The sequence below is a fragment of the Eschrichtius robustus genome, chromosome 8, assembly GCF_028021215.1.
Source record: "Eschrichtius robustus isolate mEscRob2 chromosome 8, mEscRob2.pri, whole genome shotgun sequence".
In the NCBI taxonomy this organism is placed as follows: Eukaryota; Metazoa; Chordata; class Mammalia; order Artiodactyla; family Eschrichtiidae; genus Eschrichtius; species Eschrichtius robustus.
In genome coordinates this window covers 116,664,476-116,685,869 of record NC_090831.1, presented here as the reverse complement: position 1 = coordinate 116,685,869, position 21,394 = coordinate 116,664,476, and the positions used below count along the sequence as shown (strand labels likewise).

The following is a 21,394-nucleotide window of genomic DNA, read 5'->3' as shown; positions in this document are numbered from 1 at the left end:
GACAGGAGCAACTCACTGTGTGCTGATAACACCTCCATCGGATTTCAGACATGCTCTGAAAAATAGGAGCAAAGAGACACACTGGAGTAAAAGACTGCCTTACAAAGGAAGAGGGCAAAGGAGAGTAGATCTGTTGCTGACTGGCAATACCAGTGACAGGAAAATAAACTCTAGGGTTCGACTCTAAGCCTATGAATTCCCTGGGGAAGTTATAAATGCAGATTCCTAGGCCCTCTTCTAGCAGTCTGATTCACTCAGTCTGGGGTGGGGCCAACACTCCTCACTTTTAGCAGCTGTCCCTGCTGATTAAAAAAAAAAATAACAGGGGACTTCCCTGGTGGCAAAGTGGTTAAGACTCCGTGCTCCCAAGGCAGGGGGCCTGGGTTCGATCCCTGGTCAGGGAACCAGACCCCACATGCATGCCGCAACTAAGAGTTCGCATGTCGCAACTAAAGAGCCCGCCTGCGCAACTAAGACCCAGCGCAACCAGCTAAATAAGTAAATATTAAAAAAAACCCAGCATTATTGAGATATAATTCACATACCATAAAATTCACCCCTTTAATACAGTTTTTAGGGTTTTTAACATATTAACTATAAGTATTTTTAGCATATTAACTATTCTGTGCAACTATCACCACTAATTTTAGAACATTTTCATCACTCTCCTCCCCTGGAAAATCCGTACCTATTAGCAGTCACTCCCCACGCCCCGTCACACAGCCCCTGGCAACACTATCAATACTTCCATCTCTATGGATTTATCTGTTCTGCACATTTCATGTAGATTGAATCATACTATATTTCTTTTGTGTCTGGGCTTTTTTCCACTTAGTATTTTTTTACGCTTCATCATGTTGTAGCATGTAATAGTCCTTCATTTTTTTAAATGGCTGAATAATATTCCGTTTGTATGGCTAGACCACATTTTGTTTATCCAGTCATCTGTTGAGTATAAGAAAATGGTATATGCGTTCGCTCATTCAACAAATATTTCTTTTCTTTTTTTAAAATATTTATTTATTTATTTTTGGCTGCGTTGGGTCTTCGTTGCTGTGCGCAGGCTTTCTCTAGTTGCGGCAAGCGGGGGCTACTCTTCGTTGCAGTGTGTGGGCTTTTCACTGCAGTGGCTTCTCTTGTTGTGGAGCACGGGCTCTAGGTGTGCGGGCTTCAGTAGTTGTGGCATGCGGGCTCAGTAGTTGTGGCTCACGGGATCTAGAGCACAGACTCAGTAGTTGTGGCGCACGGGCTTAGTTGCTCTGCGGCATGTGGGATCTTCCCGGACGAGGGCTTGAACCCGTGTCCCCTGCATTGGCAGGCGGATTCTTAACCACTGCGCCACCAGGGAAGCCCCAACAAACATTTCTTGAACATGCTTATTTAAAGGGGGAATCTTCTGGGCTCAAAGCAGAACTCCTAGAAATAGGAAGACTTTGGTTGTTACCAGAAAAGCCATTACCTTGGCTCTGCCACAGGCTTTACCTGGCGTGTGCACTGAGGACCTGGGGTCTGGTCGTGGTGTGCAGGCACTGTTTAAGCATTTGGTCCAAGAGTGCAGGCTGTGATTTTGCCAAATATGGCCCCCGGGTGTGGTTCTGAGGCATCATGTAGCCTTTGGCTTCCGTTGTTACTCACCTGCTTCAGGATCCCCCATCTTCTTCCAAATGTGAAAATATTGCTTTTTTTGTGAAAATAGTACCCCCCAAAAAGCTGTTATGTAAATAACTAGAGTGGCCTGTTTTAATTTTAAAAATTATTTTTGTTTGTTTGAAGATAATGAAAATGAAGCATCAAGAGGCTCAGGAAAGAGCTTCACTAAGCAGTTAGACGCAGCAAGAGTTGTGTTATGTGATTGTGCACTGTTTTTTTTTTTTTTTTTTCCTTCTCAACATATTTTCTGAAAACAAACACCTTCTGGGTATGCTTGCTAATAAGAAGAATGCTCAGGGAATTCCCTGGTGGCCTAGTGGTTAGGATTCTGGGCTTTCACTGCTGTGGCCCAGGTTCAATCCCTGGTCAGGAAACTGAGATCCTGCAAGCTGTGCAGCCAAAAAAAAAAAATAGTAATAATGCTCAGTTGAGAAAATAACTATTTTTGTTCTACCGTAATTGTTATAGTTTCTTCTCAGTTTTGTTGCCTGCTGTTTACAAGCTGATAAAACTAAGTTATTAGAATCATTAAAGCTGAAAAGCTTGTCTTTTTTTTGTTTTTTTTTAAATTTATTTATTTACTTTTAAAAATAAATAAAAATTTATTTTATTTTACTTATTATTTTTGACTGCGTTGGGTCTTCGTTGCTGCATGCAGGCTTTCTCTAGTTGCGGTGAGCAGGGGCTACTCTTCGTTGCAGTGCACGGGCTTCTTATTGCAGTGGCTTCTCATTGTGGAGCACGGGCTCTAGGTGCGCGGGCTTCAGTAGTTGTGGCACGTGGGCTCAGTAGTTGTGGCTTGCGGGCTCTAGAACGCAGGCTCAGTAGTTGTGGCGCATGGGCTTAGTTGCTCTGTAGCACGTGGGATCTTCCCTGACCAGGGCTCAAACCCGTGTCCCCTGCATTGGCAGGTGGATTCTTAACCACTGCGCCACCAGAGAAGCCCTTGTAGTTTTATTTGCAACACAAATAAAACCACTCAAAGTTTAATTTTATTAGTATGTAATCATTTATGATCTAAACTGTATTTCTCATTCAGTATTTCAAGTCTGACCATTTTATGAATCAAGTTATGTATCATATACATTTACCTACATTTCAGAACTAACATACTAGCCTTAGAACACTGAAGGGCACTGGAAAATTATAGTTATGTATTCCTCACTCCACCTCCTCCCCTACCCAAATTTCATTGAATATACTTACACTGTATTTTCAGTTGAGATATAATTCACATAAAATTCACCATTTAAAAGTACACAATTGGGCTTCCCGGGTTGCACAGTGGTTAAGAATCCACCTGCCAATGCAGGGGACACGGGTTCAAGCCCTGGTCCAGGAAGATCCCACATGCCGCAGAGCAACTAAGCCCGTGCGCCACAACTACTGAAGCCTGAGCACCTAGAGCCAGTGCTCCAGAACAAGAGAAGCCACCGCAATGAGAAGCCCGCGCACCGCAACGAAGAGTAGCCCCAACTCGCCACAACTAGACAAAGCCCGCGCACAGCAATGAAGACCCAACACAGCCCCCCCCCCAAAAAAAGTGCACGATTTAGGGACTTGTAATGTGTTCACTATGTTGTGCAGCTATCATCACTATCTAATTCCAGAACATTTCTATCATTCCCAAAAGAAACCTTTACCTGTTAGTAATCTTCCCAATTCCCCTTCCCTCTATGGATTTACCTATTCCGGACATTTCATATAAATACAATCATACAATGCTCCTTTTGTATCTGGTTTTTTTCACATAGTGTGTTTTCAAGGTACAGCCATGCTGTAGCATGTAATGGTCCTTTATTCCTTTTTAAGATTGAGTTGAATAACATTATACTATATGGCTAGACCACATTTTGTTTGTTTATCCATTCATCCGTTGATCGACATTTCCAGATTTCATTTTTCATTTAAATCACTGTTTTTGTTTTAAGATTTGGGGAAAATCAGTTCTTCCTCCTCCCACCCCCACCATGTCCTGTGGCTTAAACATGTCCAGGGTTTTTTTTATAGCAGTCCCTAAACCAGTACTATCCAAACTTCTTCTTGTAAGTGACCTTGATCACAAAATTTCTGTAGACCATGTATCACCTCCCTGTTCCCAACATAAAAACCCCACCAGAGCTAATAGGAAGAAGGTTATTACTGTTGGTGATATCAACAATCAATGGCATCCTATATAATTTTTAAATATCATAAATGGATAATTAATTAATGCCCAGAACAAAATATGAACAATGCTTTATTATAAGTAGAAGCACTCTAAGAGGCCAAGCCTCAGACCATGAGTAGCTGTCTTACGGGGCCCCTGGTATTTAAGACTATGCTGGCTTCACCAGGTGGTGTTTCCTGCCTGCCTTTGCTGGTTCCTCAAATGGCAGTGGAGGGAGGAGAGCAGGCAGGCGTGGGCCAGATTCTAAAGGAGTTACCATCTCCCCGCTGGGACTCATCGCTTCTCTTCACACAGGGCTGCTCCCCTCCCTCCTTCAGGCACCCTCAGGCTCTCCTGTAAGAACTGCTCTCCGGAAAAGATCTGATATGTCAACTGCCTCCTTCCTACTTGTGGAAAAACACTTTATATCTGTTTTAAAATCTTGACCCTTTTGGGGGGAAATACTTGTTTTTGAATTAATGATTTCACATTTAGTACCCCAAGCCCCTTTAAAAAAATAGTGTTTTCAGAAATCAGGCTGGAATTTCAAGCCTTAGTGGGTAAACTTGAAGGAGTCACAAAATAATATAGCATTTTGATCTAGTAGTGTCAGTCTGGAGCAATTAAATTTTCTGTGGGCTTTTGAGACTGACCAGAAGCATCTCACTATAATCTCTCTCTTTCTCTCTCTTGAAAAAGTAAAGGTAATTCAGAGAAGTAATTAGGAGTAACATGTTGAGATGTTAGAAGGGAGTTCCTAACATTAAAAGCTGAAAAGACTCTCCCACCACTTCTTAACTTCACCTGATCCTTCCAATCAACTTGACATTGATGCCCAAAGAGAACCTTTGAGTCAAGAACAGATTTTACAGTATTCACTTTAGCAGGAAGAAAAACAAAACTTGATTATGGACTAGACTGATAAACATAATCGGCTGTAGATACCGGCATTTAAAAAATATCTTCTTCAATTTGTAAGACAGCTTAAAAAACTTAACGGGAATGTTCAAATATGCAAAAAACATATGAACTTTCATGGACCACACTTTGGGAAACAGCTCCATCTTGTATTCCCAGACCTATAAAATGATAGAGAAGTTTATCTTGGTAATTTAAGTCACAGAGTTCTCCCACCTAGCAAATTAGGCTAGGCTTGTCACCTAATTAATGACCTTTAAACATCAGAGACAAAAGGGAAGTGTCCAAGTTTTGTGGGAGCAGCATTTTCCACTCTTCTGTGAATTTAGAAATGTTGGTGAGCTGATTGCTGAGTGTGCCTGGGGTTCTATGCCCCCTCAGTTCCAGCCCCTTAAGCCCACTTGAACTTGCTTTTCAGACTGTGGTATCAGCTGTTTCTCTAGAGACTGTGGTTTTCGGACTGGAAGTTATTACTGCTTGATGGGAATCAAGTTCACTTAAGTACCGTGTTGTTTAAGTGCTTCTCGGGATCTTTAACCTCAAAGTTCATACATGGTTCTCTGTGCATTAAACACAGTGGGCTTTGTGCTTTTTGAAAAAGCTATGGCTTCCTAGGGAGTATAAGGAAACCGTTCCCTTGAGGAGAGAGGGGGTTATGGGGCTGGTCGTGACCCCAGCACAGTCCCGGTGCTCTCCCCGGAGGCACACACCACGTCTTCCTCATCCTTGAGTGCCCAGAGCATCCTGCACAGGGCCTGGCAGCTATTCACAGAGCCAGTGAAAGAGGATGCCGGCTCGAAGGAAGAGGGTGAGTGGGGAGAGTTGCTGCTCACGTGGAGCAAGGCTGCATCGCTGTGGGCTTGGTCTGTGTGGAGGCGGAGTGCGGACGGGTGGAGGGCAGCGGGGCGTGGCTATTACCCTTGAGTCCCCTGGGGCCTCTGCCAGATGCAGGACAGAAGAGCAGTGTCTGTCAGCCCAGCCGCACAGAGAGGCTCCAGAAGCTTTGCTGAGCATTATGAGAGGGGCAATGAGTTCCTTCCTGTCCCTGAAAGGCCTTTCAGGGCTCTTTTCCCTAACGGAGGGGAGAGACCTGGGGCCTGGCTTCTTTAAAGAACTGGGCTTGCTTTCAACACTGACATGCCCCCAAATGCAGGGTGCCGCTCACTGGAAAGGGGGACAGCTGGGTTCCGTGGGCAGGCCCAAGCTCCGTCCTCCTCCCACAGTTTCTCTAGAGTTTTTTTCAGCTCACCATTTCCTAACCTCCCTCTTCTTTAATTTGTTGCCCGTGTTCACTCTTCTCTTTTTCTTTCTCCCTCTAGCCTCCCTTTCCTTGTTCCCAAGAGTTATATGCATGTCTTAAAGCCTAGCCCTTTGATTTCTTGGGGGGAGGGGATGCCTAGGCCAAGAAACAATAATTAAAATACCTGCACATCCTAGTAGTTAGAAAACTACTAGGCAGGTAAAACTTCCTGAGAGCGGGGATAGGAATCTTGGAAACTTGAGAAGGAGGTGGGAGAGGGATTCCTGGGAGGTTCGGTGGAAAAGACGTGAATCTCTGTACAGGGCTCCAAAGAGAGTGTGGGTTTACACCCAACATGGGGGCAGCAGAAGAGTAGAGTAGCTCTGGGTAGGTATTTCCACTTTAGCAGGTGGTTTATTTCTTGTTTCAAATAAAGTAATAGCTCTTCTCTTCTTTAGGGGCTGTTAGCTCATCACAGGTTCTTACAGAGCCTTGAAAAAGTGTCAAGTTGCGCTGGTATTTATGTTTTACTTTCTAAGGTTATACGTTTTCTTAAAAATTGTGGTTACATTATCTAAAAGACACACACACACACACACACACACACACACACACACACGAGAAGTGCTGGCATGGGGTCTGAATCTGGGTGGACCTCAGGATTCTGTGCCTTTGACCCAACCCCTTCCTGGGTCAGGGATTCTGTATGGTGCACCTCTGTCACCCCCTACTCCTGGGTGGAATCCACCAGAGACAGATAGTTTGGGGTGTGGGCCCTAGATTCGCTGCCATGGCTCACTGAGTGTGCATCCCTGTTCCCCCAGGCGACTTGGAGCTCCTCTTGGTGCTGACATGATGACAGCGTGCAGGCCAGCCAAGGGCAGCCACAGCCAGACTGAAAACCTGGGCCACAAATTGGCTGACAAGTAAGAACTTTTCTCCCCGAGTAACGCAGAAGTTGGCCCGGATTCTCAGTCTCCTTCCTTTTTCTACTGCCTTTCCCTCCTCACTAACCCTGCCTCCCTGAACTAAGGGGGCATTCTTTTCCAGGTCTTAGCGGTGAGCCTCCTGTAAATCATCTCCATGCACTGCGTTCAGTCAGCAGCCCAAGACCAGCGTGGTCAAGGGAAGGTCTTCCTGCTGCCCAGTGTCCGCTTCAGGCCCTATGCCCATGTATGCCTTCCAGTCCAGGGCTTATTCTTCTAACTACTAGGATGTGCGGGTATTCTAATTATCGTTGAGCCCTAAAGCTTTGCAGCTGCATCTGTCCACACAGCCTGCTTTATATTAGCAGGGTTGTTTTCTCCCCAGGTGGAGCCCTCTCCTCTGATACCCTCTCTCACATTCTGCAGTGGAATGAGCAATTGCTGGGCTGTTTGCAGATCACTGAGCTGTTCACGACTATGCATCCCAGTCCAGAGCCCCCTCTGGGGCCACAGAATCCTGGAAACAGGAACTCGAGCAATTCTGGGGTGCAGCAACCATGTGGAGAAGGCACTCTGCCCCTGGTTTCATCATCCTTGCCGCTCTTGCTTGAGCTTTGTAATTCCAGCGTGGTTTTCTAGCAAGCTAGCCTTTTTCCTCTTCAGCTTTTAGATGGGGCCTCAGTGATTGTGAAGCCACTCCAGATGTCTGGGATCTTAGACAATAACTACAATCATTATAATAACACTATTATTATTACCGTTTATTGCCATCAAGGCTTATAATGTGTGCTGTGCTCTGGGCACATTACATATATTAACACAACCATTCATTCATTGTATTTATTAACTACCTACTATGTACTGGGCACAGCAAACAAGATAAATGTGGCCTCTGCACCAATAAAATCCAGTGTTCTCATTTTAAAGCGAAAAAAAATGAAGCCAAGGTCCACACCCAGGTCCCTCTAACTCTAAAGCCATATAGTTATCTACTGCCAATATTTTTTAACAGTCCATAGGATATTTATGATTATATATCATCAGTTCTCACTAAGTGTGAACTAACCTGAATTGTGTTTTTATGTGTCCTGTCTCGTCATCTTGCCTCTAGCACAATGAGAGCAGGGACTTAAATTTCTGTCTTTTGAACTCTCAGTAAAATAACAAACTGATTCTGACTAAAATTTGAATTCATGCTAATGTCCTCAGTGGTGACAGGACCATTAAAAAAGGGTTTCTTTTTTGTAAGCGCTCTGTTATGAATGCTAATTGATTATTTAAATGAGGAATTCTGCTTTGATAGCCATATTTAACATATGAAAATTTGTCTGCAATTTCACAAGTTTCTGGTTTATGCTGAGCAACCAAGAACAACAACATAATTTACGTGTTAATGTCCCAATCCAGGGAGAAGTCTTTACATAAACAACTGTTAGTCTCTGGAATAGAAAGCTAGCTAGTAACAGTATGCATGAAATTGCTAATTATTCATCCCTCATGTGAACCTTAACTGGAGTTTCCATATAGTCAGATCTATATATTCAGAAAACATGCACCATGAAGTCGGTCCATGCATGTTTGCTAATCTTGGCACATTTAAGGTCCCTGTGCTCCTTCATGACCTTTGCTGGTGGAAGAATGCTTTGCATTTCAAAACACAGATACTCCCATTCTCATTAGAATAGCTTAAAATGTTCTGTTTTTCTTTCAAAATAATTTTTAACATCTTCGTGGCACTAACTCATCTCCTAAAGTCATGTATGGAGGCCTATATCCCCACACATACGTGCTAGGCCAGAACTTTCTGCAATGATGGAAATGTTCTTCTGCATCCAGTACAGTGACTGTTAGCCACACATGGCTACTGAGTACTTGACATATGGCTGCTGCAACTGAGGAAGTGAAGCTTGAATTTAATTTGATTTTAGTTCAAATAGCCACATGTGGCTAGTGGCTACTATATCGGACAGTGCAATTCCAGGCCATGCGAGAAATCTGAATCTGCTTGTTTACTCACTTATTCACGCAACAAATACTTATTGACCACCTTCTCTGCCGGATGTTGTTCTGGGTGCTAGGGATGTAGCAGTAGCCAAAACAGGCCACCATTCAAAACAAAACAAAACAAAACAATCCCTGTCCTCATGGAGAGACCAGTCTAGTAGGGCTCACATTCTAGAGGAGGTTCCATTCAAATGCAGCCAATCACTGTGGCTTTACCCACTCAGATCAGGACAATTTATCAAGCCCAGTATTAGGAAAAACCTCATGACTTGTGGCATTGTTTTAAGTAGTCATTCCAAAGGATCATCTGTTGGTATAATCTTCTATCTCATGAAACTTCTCCTATTTTCATCAGGGGAAAAAGCAAATATGGGACTTCCCTAGTGGTCCAGTGGTTAAGGCTCCGCACTTCCAATGCAGGGGGCCCAGGTTCCATCCCTGGTCCGGGAACTAGATCCCACATGCCACAACTAAGAGCCCACATGCTGCAGTGAAGATCCCGCACGTGGCAACTAAGACCCGGTGCAGCCAAATAAATAAATAAATACATAACTAAATAAATAAAATACTAAAAAAAAGCTAATAATAATGACAACTACCATTTATTGTAGACTCACACCATACTAGATGCTTTATATGAGCTACCTTATTAAATGTTTACAGCCACCCTGTTAGATATGTTTATTATTCCCATTTCACAGATGAGGAAACTGAGGTTTAGAGAAGTTAAGCAACTTACCCAAGGTCAGACAGCTGGTCAGTGGTTGAATTAGGATTTAAACCCAAGTCTATTGGACTCCACAGTCCAATAGCTCCTTTCATTTCGCCGTGCTGTCTCCCCAAGAAAAACATAAAGTGATTTTTTTAATGGTGGTTTCAATGTGTGTGGCTTGCAACTAGTATGTAACATTTATATCTAAGTTCTAGCAAATCTGAATGACTAGTTAAGAACAATAACCAAGAATTCCTGCACTCAGTGTTTGTCTTTCTTGTTCAGGGTCAAGGTGGAAGGTCCAAAGGCTGGGGAAGACCCTCAAAGGCAGCCGTTTAGGTCCTCCGTTCCTTTCCTAGAGACTGATCAGGATTCACCCTTCCGAAGAAGCCCACTGGAGAGCCTCTATAACCTGATGCTAGAGCCAAGAGTGGACTGTTTCCAGCAGAACATGTTCAGCTCAAATATGATCATCAGCGACCCAGCTTCAGATCTCGCCACTAAAGGAGCCAGCAGGGCCGGCAAGAGGCAGCTAAGCAGTGTTCAGAACCCCTGCCCTCCCGCCCGAGGCGGGGCCTGGCACAAGTCCCTCAGCATAAAGGACAAGATATCAGAATGGGAAGGGAAAAAGGAGTTGCCCACTCCTGCCCCTGGCAGGAAAGCAGATGGGCAAGAGGATTACCTGACGTCATGTGTGATGGAGAGGAGAAGCCGCGATGGTTCGAGGACTCGGGTCGCAGAGGCTCAGGACGGAACAAGGCTGGACGCAGAGAGTAGAGAGGATGAGAGGAATAAAGCGGTAGTGAAAGTCGGGGCACAGGATGCAGAGCAGAGGCAAGACCTGAGCCAGCCAGCCCGGGAGCTGGCTCCTAGCTTGGGAAGAGGCCGGGAGCCCAGGCTTGGCAAACAGCGCTTTCAGAATGATAGCCTCTCTGTGCTGAAGCAGGTGGAGAAACTTGAGCAGGCTCTGAAGGATGGGTCTGCAGGGTTGGATCCCCAGTTACCTGGCACCTGTTATTCCCCACACTGCCTGCCGGACAAGGCCGAGGAGGGGCCCACCCTTCCTGAGAACCGTGGGGACGGGTGTAGCTCAGAATTCAGGGCCCACCGCTTGGACCTGGAAGGCAGGGAGCCCGCCCCGGAGGCCGCAGAGGAAAGGAAGGGCTTGGGCGGGAGGCCCTGTGACCAGAGGCTGGAGAGTGTGTACAGGGGCTTGGAAGACTCCCCCGCAAGACCCTTCATCAGCCCCCCGCCCAAACCCCGGAGAACTTTCAAACATGATGGCGAAGGGGACAGGGATGGGAACCCAGGCATGAGCTTCCGGAAAGATAAAAGGAACCTGCCTCCTCTGCCCTCTCTACCTCCCCCGCCCCTGCCCTCCTCCCCACCGCCTTCCTCTGTGAACAGGAGACTGTGGAGCGGGAGACCGAAAGCCAGTGCTGACCACAGGTAGGTGACTGGTGGCTGTCGGCTGGAGCCCTTTAGGCCACACTGCAACTGTCTGTTCTCAGCCTAATTATTTACTTTATTAAACCGTTGGATCTTGTAGTTAGTTGAGACTGTTCATAGCTTAAGATGGTTCACTGATTAAACCTGAAAACGTGGTAACGGATACAGGTGTTTTGTGTTAGTTCCTTGTCTTCCAAAAAGAGTATTGGCCTTGAAAAATCACCCTTTGGATGTGATGAGTGCTTGTAATTCAGCAGTAACCAAGAGTTAAATGAACACTTGTATTGACGCTGGCCATCTACTAATTGGTGCTAATGGACGCTCATTCTTCTACTACCATCCCCACCTGGTGCGTGGTGCGCGGAGTCCTTCCCGGCTCTTCCTTTCGTGTATTTTCTTGGTTTGGGCTCTAGAAACACACTGCCTGGCCTACCCTGGCCCTATCATGGTCTATCTAAGTGACTTTGAACAAGTTACTTAACCTCTCGAGGCCTCAGTTTTCTCATTTATGCGTACAGATGCACACACGGTAAATATTTTATAATATTAAAGTAATACCTTAGATAATAAAACATGTGAATGCTTGAAGGTAAAATCTGTGCTTTGGAAACAATTTCTTTTCTGTTTTGAAACCTAATTTCTTGTCTATTTCTGTAATGTGCTAATTGGTTTGATACCTGCTAATCTGGAAACCAGCTACTGAGAAAAACTCCTCAGAACAGTTGTCTGTACCTACTGTCACCACTTCTTCCCCTCCTGTGTTTATCTTGACTCGCTGCAGTTGGGCTTTTGCCACTTATCCTGGAACTGCTCTAGGCCGAGTCACCTATGACCTCCATCTTGCTAAATCCAGTTGCCAGTTCTCTGTTCTTTTCATTTTTTTTTTAATAAATTTATTTATTTATTTATTTATTTTTGGCTGTGTTGGGTCTTCGTTTCTGTGCGAGGGCTTTCTCTATTTGCGGCGAGCGGGGGCCACTCTTCATCGCGGTACACGGGCCTCTTACTGTCGTGGCCTCTCTTGTTGCGGAGCACAGACTCCAGACGCGCAGGCTCAGTAGTTGTGGCTCACGGGCCCAGTTGCTCCGCGGCATGGGGGATCTTCCCAGACCAGGGCTCGAACCCGTGTCCCCTGCATTGGCAGGCAGATTCTCAACCACTGCGCCATCAGGGAAGCCCTCTGTTCTTTTCTTGATTGACCTCTCTTAGCATTTGAGAACCAACTTGACTCACACCACCTTGAAATACTATGTTCACTAGGCTTCTAGGCCACCAGCTTTCCTGATAGTCCTACTTCACTGGCTGCTCCTTCTCAGCTCCATTTTCCTCTCCCTCTACATGTCGGAATAACAGCCCCCCAACCCATCTACACGCCATCCCGGGATTACGTCACCTTTCCTCCATTTACGCTCACGCCCTTAAATGATCTTACCCGTCCCATGGTTTTAAGTGTCAGTTACATGCTTACGATTCCCAGATGTATATCTCCAGCCCTGACTCTCCCCCAGCCTCAGGTTTGTATAGTCCTGTCATGCTTGGGTCTCCATTTGGTTATCTAATAGCTTGGACTTAACGTGTCTAAATCTAAATTCTCAATCCAGGCCACTACTAACGGTCTCCTCCCAAAATAGATGCTATCTTATTAAATGGTATCACCCTTTGTTTTGCTTATGCCAAAAACCTAGGAGTCATTTGTGATTTCTCTCTTTTTCACATATCCCCAATCTAATTCATCAGCAAGTCCTTCGGTTCTAGTTTTAAACATTTTCTTAAAGCTGACCACATCTCCTCCACTGCCACCACCTTAGTCATTTTGTATCCACCCCCAGTGTTCTTCTCCTCAGCAGCCAGAGGAGTCTTCTAGAAATATAGATTTGATCACGTCAGTCCCCTACTCAACATGGTCTGTCAGGTAGGATTCTTTGGGTGCCAGAAACGTAATGTCTTATGTTCTCTTACAGGGGAAAAAAAGTTTGGGTATTCTAGAATTTCTGGAAACACACACATATATATTGTATCCTTTAAAAAATGAAATCATGCTCTAGATCGACTGTTTTTGTTTTTTTTTTTAAACAAACACTTGATATAGGCACCTAGATTTTTCCTCCTCAGGATTTTTTTTCTTTTTTTTTTAAATTTATTTATTTATTTTTGGCTGTGTTGGGTCTTCGTTTCTGTGCGAGGGCTTTCTCTAGTTGTGGCAAGCGGGGGCCACTCTTCATCGCGGTGCGCGGGCCTCTCCCTATCGCGGCCTCTCTTGTTGCGGAGCACAGGCTCCAGACGCGCAGGCTCAGTAGTTGTGGCTCGCGGGCCCAGTTGCTCCGCGGCATGTGGGATCTTCCCAGACCAGGGCTCAAACCCGTGTCCCCTGCATTGCATTAGCAGGCAGATTCTCAATCACTGCGCCACCAGGGAAGCCCTCGACTGTTTTTTACTTAGGATCTCATTGAGATATTTCAGTGTTTCCACTTTCCTTTCTTTTTTTCACCTTCCTTTTTTAACTGCCATCTTTACAGCACGTGGCTAAACCATATTTTATTTAGCCATTCCCCTAGTGATTTACACCTAGGTTGTTTCCAGTTTACAAATAACGCTGTGACGAACACAATGTGGCATCAGAGAAGACTCTAGAGCCAGAGAACTTACTAGCTCTGCACCTTACTAGCTGTGTGACACCGGACAAGCTCCTAAATTTGTCTGAGCCTCATTTTACTGATTTGTAAAATGGAGATGTATAATCATCTCCATATGACCACTTCATAGCTTTGTTGTGAAGATTGGATGAGTAAATATTTGTAAACATAAGTTAAAACAGAGCCTGGCATATAGTAAATGATCAATAAATGTTAGCTGTTATTTTTTTCTCGCTCTATTCTGTTTAGTTAATCAGGGTACCTATTTCTTTTCTAGGACCAAACTGTTTTAATTATTTTAACCTCATAATCTGTTTTATTTATTTATTTTAATTAATTAATTTATTAATTTTTGGCTGCATTGGGTCTTCATTGCTGCACGCAAGCTTTCTCTAGTTGCGGCGAGCAGGGGCTACTCTTCGTTGCAGTGCACGGGCTTCTCATTGCAGTGGCTTCTCATTGCAGAGCACGGGCTCTAGGCGCACGGGCTTCAGTAGCTGTGGTGCGTGGGCTCTAGAGCGCAGGTTCGGTAGTTGTGGCACACGGGCTTAGTTGCTCTGCGGCATGTGGGATCTTCCCGGACCAGGGATCGAACCCGTGTCCCCTGCATTGGCAGGTGGCTTCTTAACCACTGCGCCACCAGGGAAGTCCCTGTTTGGGTATAGAATTCTTAATTAACAATATTTTTCTTTCAGCCTTTTGAATATGTGATCCCAATACCTTCTGGCCTCCATAGCTTCTATTAGAAATCAAATAATCTTACTGAAGATCCCTTGTATGTGAGGAGTTAGGGCCTTCAGTAGTTGTGGCACGTGGGCTCAGTAGTTGTGGCTTGTGGGCTCTAGAGCGCGGGCTCAGTAGCTGTGGCGCACAGGCTTAGTTGCTCCGCGGCATGTGGGGTCTTCCCAGACCAGGGCTCTAACCCGTGTCCCTGCATTGGCAGGCAGATTCTTAACCACTGTGCCACCAGGGAAGTCCCCTCATAATCTGTTTTAATATGTAGTAGAGCTTACAGAAATTTCTTATTGTTGCTAATAATTAGTGGATTCTTTTGGACATGCTACATATACTATCATGTAATACACACACGAATGATCATTTGGTCTCCTTTTTAATAATTATAAACCTCTTATTTATTTCCTAATTATTCTCCTTATTCAAAAAATGTCTTGAATATTCTGATGTCTTTTCCTAAATGGTCTATATTATCACTATCAAATTTCACACACACACGAAATATGTCAGCTTTTAATTGGGATTCTATACATTTGCTAAGTTTATTCCTAAGTATTTTATTCTTTTGTTGCCATTGTTAATGTAATCTTTTTTCTCATTATATGGTCTTTGTATTTAAGAAAACTATTTATTTTTGTATATTATTCATTTAAAAGACTCCTTAAAGAAATTTCTTATTGTTTCCAATTGTTTGTCAATTGTTTCTCTTGGACTTTCTGCATATATAATCATATTGTCTACAAAGAATTATCATTTTATGTTTTTCATTTTGATTTACATCTCCAAATTCTTTCTCTTACTAAAGTGCACTGACTAATATTTTCATAACTGTGTGAAATAATAGTGCTGATAGCACTGGGCAGCTTTATCTCACCCCTAACTTTAGTGGTAATGCTTCTGGTGTTACTCTCAAGCCCTCTTGTTGGAGTTATGTTTTCATGCTATCTAGGTAGTGTTCATTGGTAATCCTTTTTTTACTAAGAGTTTAAAAAATTAGGATTGGGTTTTGTCAAATTACTTTTCAGAAACTTTATATGATTGTGTGGTTCTTCTCCTTTGACCTATTAATAGTGAATTTATATCCTACCATTTGGGGGATGAACTCCCGCTTTGTTCTGGTTCATTATTCTTTTAATGCACAACTGAATTCTATTTGCTAATATTCTATTTAAGATTTTTTTTAAGATTTATTATATTTTATTTATTTATTTAATTTATTTTTGGCTGTATCGGGTCTTAGTTGCGGCACACGGGATCTTTTGTTGCGGCGTGCAGGCTTCTTTCTAGTTGTGGCGTGCAGGTTTTCTCTAGTTGTGGCGTGCGGGCTCCAGGGTGCGTGGGCTCTAGTTTGCGGCACGTGGGCTGTAGTTGAGGCGCACGAGCTCAGTAGTTGTGGCGTGCAGGCCTGGTTGCCCTGCGGCGTGTGGGATCCCAGTTCCCTCACCAGGGATCAAACCTGCATCCCCTGCGTTGGAAGGTGATTCTTTACCACTGGACCACCAGGGAAGCCCCCTATTTAAGATTTGTGTACCAGTATTCTATAAATGGGACTGATCTATACTTGGCTTTTATTATACTAACTTTACCAGGCTTTGGTATCAGCGTTACGTGATATCTATAGAAGAATTTACAGGCTTCCTTCTTTATGCGCTGAGAAGGTTTGAATCCACCTCCAATTCTAAATCCTTTCCCAAACCAGTGCCAACCTCAGGGCCCTAAGTGCTCTCCTGACTTTTCTGCTCCTGTCCCCAGAGCTTACCCAGAGTAGCCCTTCCATGCCCGTTCTGGGCTATTCCTCCAAAGAGGCCCACTCTCCCAGGGGCAGCTTCGTTCTGGGAAATTGGAATCTTTCAGCTGTGTCATCACTGGGCAGACAGATCAACCTGGTGAACAGTTATTCCCATTGTCTTTTCTCTCTTAGCTACCATCTGCTCTTTTCAGTCTTCCAGCATTTTCTTTAAAACCAGCTAAAGTTACTTAGTTTCAGTCCAAAGATGTAACTTTTCTTGGCCAGTTTGAATATGGTTGCATCAACTGTGTTTTAAGAATTTTGGCTTTGGATTTTTCGTTTTGTTTAAAATTGTACAACGGAGGTGATTAGGGCAAGATGTTCACTTTCTACTCTTAGAAAAACAAAGTATGCCCTTTATTGTGGTCCTATCGCTTAAGAAAAAAAAAAAAAAAGAAAAGACCCAACTCTGAATTTGGCAGGCTTCCTGTCCTCTCTGAGGCAGGAAAGCCCAGCCAAGGTTGAAGAAAGAAATGATTAAGGATTTTGAGGTTATGAGGGTTTAGAATTACACGGCCAGGCTGCACGCTCCCAAGAACGTATTCAGCTTATTTTCATAGGCTGATGAGTCCACCTCAGCAAGAGCCAAACCAGTGGATTCAGAGTCTCAGTTTGAGAAAATGTCTTTTTCTTTTTCTTCTCTTTCTCTCTTTCTATTTTTCCCTGCTCTTTTTTCTTTTTTCCTCTTTTCTCTTCTCTTCCTTCTTCCTTCTGTCTCTTCTCTCTTCTTTCTTCATTTCTCTAAAGCCCCAGGAAATTAACTGCAAGGACTTATGCCTTCAATCCTAAAATGGAAAATGAGAAACCCTCAAATGTCAGGAAATTCCACAGATAAGGTTCCTACAGCAGCATTAACTTGGTTATGTATATTTTATGGCATACGTTTAACAACTTTGGCAGGAATGCCTTCAGGCTGACATTTAACAAGAAAAGTTATTATTTTTTAAGTGTAAGCAGCATCCTGAATTCACATGGGTCTGTATATCCAAAATGTTTTCATTCGAATTCGGATTTTTTGTTTTAGTTTAATTAGATCACATGACAGAGCTTTTAGATCTTTATGAAACCAAATAACTATGTTGACCAAAACTTCAACTTTTCAACTGATTATTTTGGCATCACATAGACTCAGCCTTTCCTTGGGGCTTCAGTGTAAGACTTTCAGAACTTTCTGAGAACACGAAACCTCAGTCATTATATGGCTGCCAAATCATACGGCACTGTTATCGATTCCATAACTTCCATCTACTCTAGGACTGATAGGGATCCCCACAGAAGTCCGGCTGGGCAGCAGCCCTCAGCTATCATGGGTTTAGTCGTTAAAGTTAATGTACCAGCCACGCTGTGGTCTGTCTCTGTCACCATGGCATCCATGAGGCAACTCTAACTACCATGTCTAAAAACTGAATGTTTAACATCTTCAAAGGGGCAAATTGTTTGATTAATTTGAGATTTAGAGCAAAAGTAACTTTGAAAGCGGCTGAGAAGCTTGACTCTGTAAATTCATTTATTTCGATAGTAGTTGCATTGGAAGACAAAGAGATGAGAGTAGAGAGGGTGGTTGTCATTCTACGTTAGAACAGTGATTGTCATGTCTTATTTCTCATGAGAAGGTGGAAATGGTTGGATTTTAGGTACAATGGTGGCTAAGGATAGTTTTTCTTCTGACATTTCTATTTTTGCATCCAGGGTAGAGGTAAGTGGAAACCCAACATGCGTAGTCATAGCTCTCGACAGAGGAGATACCCGGTAGCAGAGTGAGAGCTAAGAGCTGACGTAAACATTCTCTCATTTAGCCCCCTACTCTGATCACCTGGTGGTGGGACAGGCTGGGACCTGGGACTCTTTGCTGCAGTGCTGCAATGCTTGCACCCGGACAAACATCTCCTTGAGCAGCAAAATACAAAGAAACTATAAGGGACTAAAAATAACTGCGTGCATGTGCAGTTGGGGCAAATTCTGGACAAAAGATACAAAGAGACCAAAAAACCCAACAGCCACTTTTGAAGAGCCAGGCGCAAAACAAGTGGTCGGGAGAAAAAGTAGGGTACTGCGCATGTCCCCTGCATACAACACCACCTAAGGGGTGGGAAACCCACCTAAGCCGTCACTCTAGCCCGACCCCTGGACACACCCCTACCGTCACCCCATATAAGGAACCAGCTCGCAGCCCCTTGAGCGAATGAGCAAGCAAGGGAACCTGTTGTTTGTTCTCACTCCGCACTGCTGCAGCAGGGGCCCCAATAAAGTCTTGCCTGAATTTCTTGTCTGGCCTCTGATCAATTTCTATTGATTAAGGAGGCCAAGAACCCTGGTCAGTAACAGTGGTGTGAATGCCCTTCCCAAGGAGAAGAGCTGCCCCTGATCACCGGGGATGGAGGAAAGAAGAGAGTCTGTGGCAGCTGGAGGGGGATGAGGGAATCAGAGCAAGGCATCCCTGGTTTCTAGCTCATCTGATTGGTGTTTTAGGTGGGTGCTGGGTCTCAGGCTGTCCAAGCAAATTTAAATACAGCTGAAAATAATTCTGGGGGAAATGTGTTCAAACAATTGACTAAAATTAGCTCTCAGAATACAGATAAAATATTTCTTTACCCCAAAACAGGGATAAATTATAAGCAGTAAAGGTGGCCATTAAAACCAGCTTTTAAAATATTCACTCACTTACTCAACCAACAAATATTTACTATACCTATGTAGTATTATGCCATAGCAATGAATAAGACAGACTCAGACCCTGCCCTCATGAAACTTACGTACTAGTAATAGTCAGAACTATACAACTGGTTATGTAACTAAGCACTCTCAGGGCCGTGAGGAAGCCCGTGATGCTGTGGGAATGTTCAGCAGGGGTAGCTAGCCTGTCATGGAAACCGGGCCAGCTCAGAGAGGAAGTGACACTCATGCAAGGCCTGAGGTTCCCAGGCAAGGGGGTGGGCTGGGAAATGGGGCGGGGGGGGTGCAGTTTGAGTGGACAAACAAGCAGAGGCCCTGGGGCAAGAAAGAATTTAGCACGCTGGAGGACTGAAAGGCAGGGGGTGGGCCAGAGGGGTAGGAAGAGTGTGAGCTGGGGCCCAGAAGCCCTCTGGAGTCAAGAGCCTTGGAGCCCAGGCGAGGGTTTTGGCCTGTTACCGAAGGGGAATGGGAAGCATCTGGAAGTTTCTAAGAAGGGGAGAGACACAATCCGATTTGCGTTTCTAAGAGGTTGCCCCACCCCGCAGCAGCGGGGAGAGTGGAAGGGGCACCAGTGGACTGCGTGGGTAGTCGGGGCGGGTGGGAGGGAGATCAAGGAGGTTTGGGGGTTACCGTGTGGTATAACTGCAGTGGGGATTGAGAGAAGTGGGTGGATCCCAGGGATACTTTGCAGGTAGAACTCGTTGACTGGTTAGACGTGGGCAGTGATGGAGAGGGAAGGCTGCACAGGACTTCCAGGGTTAAGGCGTAAACACTTGGACGGATGGTGATGGCCTTTGCCGAGATGGCAGCATTGGAGAGGGAGCTGGTCCTCGTCAGGGAGTGGGGAATGGTGGTATGAGTTCAACTTCGGATCTGTTCATTTTGAGCTTCCCGTGCCTCATCTAAACGGAGATGTGGGATGAGCTCTTACGTTAGTACTTCGTTTACAGAAATATGGAAAAGTCACAAATAACATTCAAAATGCTACTTGAAATTACGCTATTTTGCCGGGGGACACCACACAGCTTGCCGGGTCTTAGTTCCCCAGCCAGGGATCCAGCCTGTGCCCCCTACAGTGGAAGCGCTGAGTCCCAGTCACTGGACCTCGAGGAAATACATTCCCAGGGACTTCTTACCCGTGCATCACCAGCTGTGAGCTCAATTCCACCCTTTATGAAGGTGCTTATTAAACATGCAGCTGGATGTGGAACAAACGTGGAAGTGTTTAAACGAGAGAGAAGCCAATTTGGATGTGGTTATCATTAACCTTTCAAAATTTCCTTTCAAAGTTAATATGTAAATAACCCTTTCAAAATTTCCATTCAAAGTTAATATGTAAATAACGGTATTAAAACCTTTTCTTCAATTAAAAAATATTTTCATAGAAAAGACTTAGCTAAATGATTGGATGATTAGTTTAATCATATTTCTCCTCTTTGGGACCCTAATCATCTACTTGAGCCTCAGAACCAAAGGACTACAGTCCTTGGAGGCATTTATGCAGATTATAGAAATAGTGCTGAGGAGGAACCAACCACCTAATAAAGCTAATGCTTGCAAACATGTCACCAACACAGGACAATGAGAAGTCGAACTTTGTGATTGGAATTTTGTTTTCCCACTGCCTCTAGAAGCTGGGCATGTAAGGATTTCTGGTTTCTTCTTGATCTTGGATGGACAGCAGCTTCATGTTGATTTAAAGTTGGTCTTTCAGGCTTCCTGTATAAGAATTAGCCAGCTAAAACCCAACATTTTAATACAGAAATGGAACTACTATTTAAGAAATCCTGTGATGAATTCTTTTGCAAATTAAATAAGAGTTTTGCACTGTGAATAACCATCCTCTAATCACCTTTTTTTTTTTTTAATGGAAGTTTGTAACATTTTAAGTGTGGGCTTTTCTAATACTGTTTAGACTGGTGGTACCTTTTATGTGTTGGGAATCATATGCAAAATATAGCTGATATCTTGTTTTAGCATCTTGTTCTTAGAAATATGGAAGGATCATAAAAAAACATTCAAACTATAGCTTGAAATCCCAGGGTATCTGACAGCAGCCATTTGGATTACAGGCTAATCCCATCCTAACAAACCCCAACAGATGATCCAGATTCTTTTTTTTTTAAATTTTATTTATTTATTTATTTATTTATGGCTGTGTTGGGTCTTCGTTTCTGTGTGAGGGCTTTCTCTAGTTGCGGCAAGTGGGGGCCACTCTTCATCGTGGTGTGCGGGCCTCTCACTATCGTGGCCTCTCCCGTTGAGGAGCACAGGCTCCAGACGCGCAGGCTCAGCAACTGTGGCTCACGGGCCCAGCTGCTCCACGGCATGTGGGATCTTCCCAGACCAGGGCTCGAACCCGTGTCCCCTGCATTGGCAGGCAGATTCTCAACCACTGCACCACCAGGGAAGCCCATCCAGATTCTTGATTGTGCCACATATGCTCTAAATAAGTGAGCCATCCGCTGGGACTTGGAGAGCCTTTAGCATACAAGCATCTTTATTGTTAGGGCATT

General features: G+C 44.3%; 1 protein-coding gene across 6 annotated transcripts in view; it reads left to right on the top strand.

Annotated features, from left to right (window-relative positions):
- DENND2A (DENN domain containing 2A) overlaps positions 1-21,394 on the top strand; it is a 99,151-nt gene that overhangs the window by 19,012 nt on the left and 58,745 nt on the right. For 4 of the 6 annotated variants that reach the window (XM_068549570.1, XM_068549569.1, XM_068549568.1 and 1 more), the window contains exons 2-3: positions 6,782-6,883; positions 9,885-11,048. In XM_068549570.1, coding sequence (XP_068405671.1) covers positions 6,810-6,883; positions 9,885-11,048 — 1,238 coding nt within the window. In that variant the 5' untranslated portion in view covers positions 6,782-6,809. Of the gene's footprint in view, positions 1-6,413; positions 6,474-6,781; positions 6,884-9,884; positions 11,049-21,394 lie in introns of those variants that run through there. The other 2 variants (XM_068549571.1, XM_068549572.1) reach the window with 2 other exon arrangements.